We start from the raw sequence: 5596 nt of genomic DNA, 5'->3' as shown, positions 1-5596 counted from the left end.
CGGGGCGGAGCCGGGAGGGGGCGGGCCGTCCGGAGGAGCTCTGGGCGCCCGCGGGGTCGGGAGGGGGGCCCAGAGAGGCCACCGGGGGCTGACAGGGCGGGGCCGGCGACAGTGGGAGGCCCAGGGAGGGTCAGGGGAAGGTGAGAAGGTGAGGGCAGGAGGCCTACCGTAGTCTTTCCTGCAGAACTTCTTCAAGCTGATGCGGTAGCTGCCGCGGGCTGGTTTGCAGTGCATGTTGCAGTCTGGAGGGGGTGTGGAGGCTGGCACAGGTCCCTATCTCCTTACCCTGCCCTTTCCTCCTCCCCCTCCTTGAAGCCAAAGCCCTCTTCCCCTACAGTCACGCCAATCTGGGCCCCCGTTCTGAGTCCACTCACCCTGGGGTTCCACCGGGCCGCTCTCCTCAGTGGGTCCAGGGACAGGTGTCTCTGCAGACCGGATGAGAGAACAGTCCGCATTTCAGCGGGGGGGAGGGGCGCGGGGGGATTTGCAGAGCCCCGGGGACAAGCAGGTAGCAGCGGAGCAGTGGCTTCGGCTGAGGTGGCCTAAGGACAGGGACACTCACTAACGCAGGGCGCCACCGGAGAGCGGCTCTGCTGGAAGCCGGGGGCACAGCGATTGCAGGTGAGGCCTGTGACACCATCCTTGCAGGGACACTGGCCTGTGGTCTGGTTACAGGTTTTGCCAGCAGCACCAACAGGGTGACAGTCACATGCTGAGGACAGAGATGGGACAGTCAGAAGCCCATGTGGGGAGGTGGGAAATCAGAGGGTGAGGACGTGCAGGCAGCTGGTGGCAGGCTCACCCCTGCAAGCACGGCGGTCACTCAGGGCACGGCCAGGGTCTCGATAGAAGCCCTCCCGGCAGTAGTGGCAGTGGCGGCCTGCGGTGTTGTGCCGGCAGTTGAGGCAGACCCCGCCACTGCGGCGGCCGGACAGTCGGTACAGCTCCATGTTGAATCGGCAGCGGCGCGCGTGGCCATTGCAGGAGCAAGCTGCAGGAAGGGATGGGTCAGGGGCAGGCTGGCCCGGTCCAGGGTCCCCAGGCTGCCCTCCAAGGCCTCACCAAGGCAGGCGTGGGCTTCCCGGGCCGTGGCCCGCTGCCACGGCCTGTCGCAGTAGAAGGGCTTGCAGCGGCCGCAGTCAGGGCCCTCGGTGCCATGCTGGCAGTCGCAGAGTAGGTGGCCCTGGGTGTCCAGCAGGCACCGTGAGGCATGCCCATTGCACTTGCAGCGCCCGCCCACCTGGAGCTCAGTCGCGGAGTAAGAGTAAGGAACCATGGCCACGGAGTCCCTGGTGTCCCCAAGCATGGCAGGCCTTGTGAGCACTATTCGAATGTCCGTGGCAGTTACCCAGTCTTGGAGCACCGGGCTGCTGTCCAGATCCAGACCTGGTGGGCTTCCGTCCTGGACGCTGAAGGCCAGAAGGCCGCCACCATCAGGCTGGGCCTGGGGCTCAGGGAAGCACAGAGCTTCGGGCCCTGGGCCTGGTGGGCCATCCGCAGGGGCAGGCAGGCGGCCATAGTCCAGGCCACAGCGGGAGGAGAAGAAGCCCAGCGGAGCCCAGCTGCGGCCGTGGTCCTGTGACTTGAGCAGGGCCACTGAGGCGGGGGGCGCAGAGCAGAAGCGCAGGCTCACGAACACCAGCTCGAAAGCCTTGCCCAGGGGCACTGTGAGGGTCACGTTGAAGGGCGCCTGCGTCAGTGAGTCCGAACGCCAGCACACAGGGCTTGTGGTGCTCCCTGCGGAGGTCAGGAGGGTGGCGGGGTGTGCCCGCCTTGGGTCCGAGGCATCGCAGGCCCGAGTGGCCGGCCGCCCACACGTGCTGGACGCCAGGACCTCGCGGCCCAAAGCGGCGTTCACCAGGCCGGGCACGCAGCCACGGGGCGCGCCCCTCTCATCATGGCAGGGGTCGGCGGGCGCTGGCGGCCCCAGGCTCAGCGCGGTCGAGAGCGTGCCCGCGGTCAGCAGCAACTCCCAGGGCCAGCCGGGCATGGCCGGAGTCGCGGTAGATCTGCCAGCCCGCCGGGCCCCACGCTGCTGCCCTCGGGGAAAGAGAGCCCGGTCCGAGGCTCTGCCCGCTGGACCGCAATGCCAAGTAATCCCGGGCGGCCCCGGCCGAGGCCCAGGGGTAGGAGCAGCCGCAGGCACGCCCCGGGCCAAGCGCAACAGCGGGGATGCTGGCGCGTCCTCCCGCTGGGCCTGGAGCGCTGACAGGAGTCGCCCCCGCTCCCGGCGCCTCCGCCCGCGGAGGCCCCACCCGTCGCCCGCCGCTGCACTCACCCACAGAGGGCCGGGTCGAGCAGGTCTCCCGGCCTCCCAGGAAGGGCCGAGGGCGGGCGGGGCCTGGGGCGCCCCGGCCACCGCCTCCTCCCGGCTGTAGCGAGGGCCGGCGAGCTGTGCCAGGAGGGGGTGGGGGGCTCAGTAGGCGCAAGCCTGGGCCCAGCCGGGGGCGGGGCTGCTCGGGCCGGGAAGAAGGGAGGGGAGGGGAGGGGGCCTCGTCGACAGAGCCGGAATCAGAAGCAGATTCAGACGCTGGCGGGGCCGGCAGGGGAGGGGGCTGGGAGGCCCGGGAGCCGGGGGAGGGGCCGGTGAGCCTGGAATGCGGCTGGCGGGAGGGGTCTGGAGGGGGCGGCTCAGCCACGCAGCCGTGGGGGACCACCCAGCTGGGTCCTCGGCCTGCTTCCAGGCCCTGACTGCTCCTGGGGCTGTGCCACGTGCTGGGCGGGGGTCTGGCCGCCTCCTCCCGAAGGCCCATCTGGCAGACTGGGCTCTGGATCTGAAGGCTGGTGCCCCGAAGCTCCCTTGGGTCCCTACAGGGAACACTCAGGGCTCTAGGAGCCAAGCTGGGCTGGTGGTTATGAGATGTCCCCAAGGCACTGGTGTGCTCTAGTAGGAAAAAACCCACCACTGGGACCAGGTCTGATTTTGAATCCAAGCTGCTCCGATTGCTGGTCCTGTGGTTCAAGTTCCGTTAACCTGCCTGAGATTGAGTTTCTTACTGGACAGATGCCTGTTATTCAACGTTGCTGAGCCATTGCGGGTTTTGCAACCAGGGGCTCAACAGACCCAGAGTCCCTCTTGCTTTATGTTCAGGAAGGATGCATCCTCCTGGTCTGACCTGAGCTTACCTAAGTGATGAAACTGGCATTCTCCCTCCACCCTACCCCCACCCCCAGATCAAGCCAAACTCTTGTCCCAAAGCATCTCTGGGTCTCTATCTGATTGCATCACCATGATGGGTCCAGCCCCAGAGCTGGCAGGGAGAAATTGAAAGGGGGCCGGTGGGGGGAGCCCCCTATGTAATAGGGCCCCTTCAGGCTCAGGGGCTTGGTCAGTGGTTGAGGACCCCTGCAGAGGGTACAGAGTGAAGTCTGGTCCATGGGGAGGACCTGGTCACCGACGGCTCAGTGTCAGAACCGCTAGGCCTGGCCCACTTACCAGGCGGCCTGGGGAGGGAAACTGAAGTGGGAGCCCAGCTGGGCAGCCTGAGCGCCAGCTGGGGTCGGGGCAGCTGCAGCCAAGAGAGACCAGGGATTGCTCTGGATTGAGACCCCTTCTCCACAACTGTTAGGTCCTTGATGGACGGGGCCAAGGCCCTTGATGGAAAGGTCGGCTGAGTGCACAGGGCCCAGGGAACACAGGAACATATCCGACCTTAGAGAAGTTCTGAGTCTTGAAGGTTCAGATGGGGGGCTCACCCCAGGCCAGGCCTGCAGCTGATGGAGGACGAGGATGCCACGCAGGTGTGGCTGTGTGGGCAGAGCCACATTTGGCAGCTAGGCCAGAGGGACAGTGAGCACCCAGAAGGAGAGGGGAGGGGAAGCCGACTCTTCATGCTCTTTAGGAGGGAGGAACAGGAGGATGCTGAACCTCCCCAGGGAAACCAAAGGAGAAGAGGAGGGACAGCAGGAAGACAGGGTGACGGGGCCCCCAAGGGACTGGCGCCCTCTGGCACAAATGGGAGGAGGCAGTGCGTGGAGGGGCTGATGAGACCATGGCAGACTTGGGAAGATTGAGCCACAGGGGCTCCTGGCCTCTCTCCCTTCACGTTGGCAGCAGCAGGGAATCTGTGGATCCCCACAGAGCAGGTGCCATGCACCTCACTCAACCTCCAGAAAAAATGCGCCCCTTAACAGCATAGGTGCATGAGTGAGGCAGCTGTCAGGGCTCCATGCTCTGCTCAGAATCAGCACCTTCCCAACCACCCTATTGACACATCCCTTCTGGTCGGCAGTCTCCCCCTCAACCCAGGATGAGCAGAGCCCTGGCTAGGGAGGAGCGGCTGAGTAGATCCTTCTGGGTGACTAGCTGGCCGCAGTGGGAACACACGCGTCCCACAAGAGCCCGAGGCAAGCTTCCAGGGAGCCCCTGGCGGACTGCGCTTCAAGACTCCTGGCAGGAGGGAAGAAAGGAAATGAGGGAGTAGCCTCCCCTCCAGCTCCGAGCCAGCCCGTGCAGGCTTTGTCTGCAGCCCAGCCTCCTCCAGAGCCGGGGCTGGGGGCTGCAGAACATCTGGCAGGTTCTGGGGCGGGTGGAAAGAGGCCCCCCGGGGCTCAGCCTGCTGTGAATGTTCCTGTGTCAGCAAGCCGAGCTTGGGCCCAGAGGGCGGCAGTACCACCAGCTCCCCAGGGAGGAGGCTGCAGGCAGCCCCGCCTCTTCCCTGCAATGACACCCTGCACAAATTCTCTTCTGGCCCGTAGGATGGCCCTGGCAGATGGCCTGATGAGAGTGAGGGAGGGCCTTCTGCCCAGCCCCCAGTCTAGGCTCATAGCTCCTGACTGCTGTCCCACCTGTCCCCAGCCTCTCACACCTTCTCAGCTGGTCCCCGCCGTCCTGGCACCTTAGAAGAGGCTCTGCCTCCCTGTCCCCACCTGCACCTTCTCAGGTCATTACAGTCCTCCCACCTCTCCCCCCCCCACCCCCCAGTCGGAGGAGTGACAGCTGCTGGCTTTGGGGCAGGCGGGGGAACCCATCTGGGGGAGAAGGGGCCCAGGGGGGCCAGACAGTCCCAGGCCTCAAGTGGCTGGGGTCTTTACCTTAAAAGGCCAACCGATCTAACACTCCCAGCCTTGCTCAGGACCTCCTGTCCCCTCCAGACCTTTGCAAGCCACAGGTCGTTCACACATGGCACAGACATTTATTGAGCTTCTATTATGCGGAGAGGGGCTTCCGGCCCAGCAGTGAGGAGAGACAGCAGGGGGGAGGGGAGCATGGCCCGCCGCGGCTCACCCCCGGAGGGCGGCCTCACCAAGTCCATGGCCTTCCTGCACCCTGCATCCCCGCAGGGCCCCGGCCACGCAGGCTCTCTCTGGTCGCCACTCGCTCTGCACGCCAAGCAGAACACTGAAAAGCAACATTGGGAGGAGGGGGGAGAGGCGAGAGGGGAGCGCACAGGGAAACGTCTCGTAGCCCGCACGCCCTCGGCCTCCTAAGGCTCAGGAAGGAACGGTCGAGGGAGGGGGCCTCCGCGACCCGCCACCCGCGCTGCGCCGTCGCACGCCCAGCCGGGGCGAGGTCCGGAGGGAGGAGGCGCCCGGCTCGCGGTGACTTCGTTGGGGAGGGGGCCGCACGCTCGGGCTCAGGACGTGCCCGTCTGCC

At 66.1% G+C, this 5596-nt stretch overlaps 1 protein-coding gene across 1 annotated transcript in view; it reads right to left on the bottom strand.

Annotated features, from left to right (window-relative positions):
- Window positions 1-1990, bottom strand: part of NTN3 (netrin 3) — a 5552-nt gene extending 3562 nt beyond the window's left edge. The window contains exons 1-5 of the mRNA XM_029949462.1: window positions 1063-1990; window positions 803-991; window positions 563-712; window positions 375-425; window positions 168-242 (exon numbers count right to left, since the gene is read on the bottom strand). Coding sequence (XP_029805322.1) covers window positions 168-242; window positions 375-425; window positions 563-712; window positions 803-991; window positions 1063-1990 — 1393 coding nt within the window. The remainder of the gene's footprint in view (window positions 1-167; window positions 243-374; window positions 426-562; window positions 713-802; window positions 992-1062) is intronic.
- Window positions 1991-5596: the final 3606 nt, after the last annotated feature.

This window comes from Suricata suricatta, chromosome 8 (genome assembly GCF_006229205.1).
Source record: "Suricata suricatta isolate VVHF042 chromosome 8, meerkat_22Aug2017_6uvM2_HiC, whole genome shotgun sequence".
Taxonomy (NCBI): Eukaryota; Metazoa; Chordata; class Mammalia; order Carnivora; family Herpestidae; genus Suricata; species Suricata suricatta.
The sequence above is the reverse complement of the archived record's forward strand: the minus strand, read 5'-3'. Positions and strand labels throughout refer to the sequence as shown.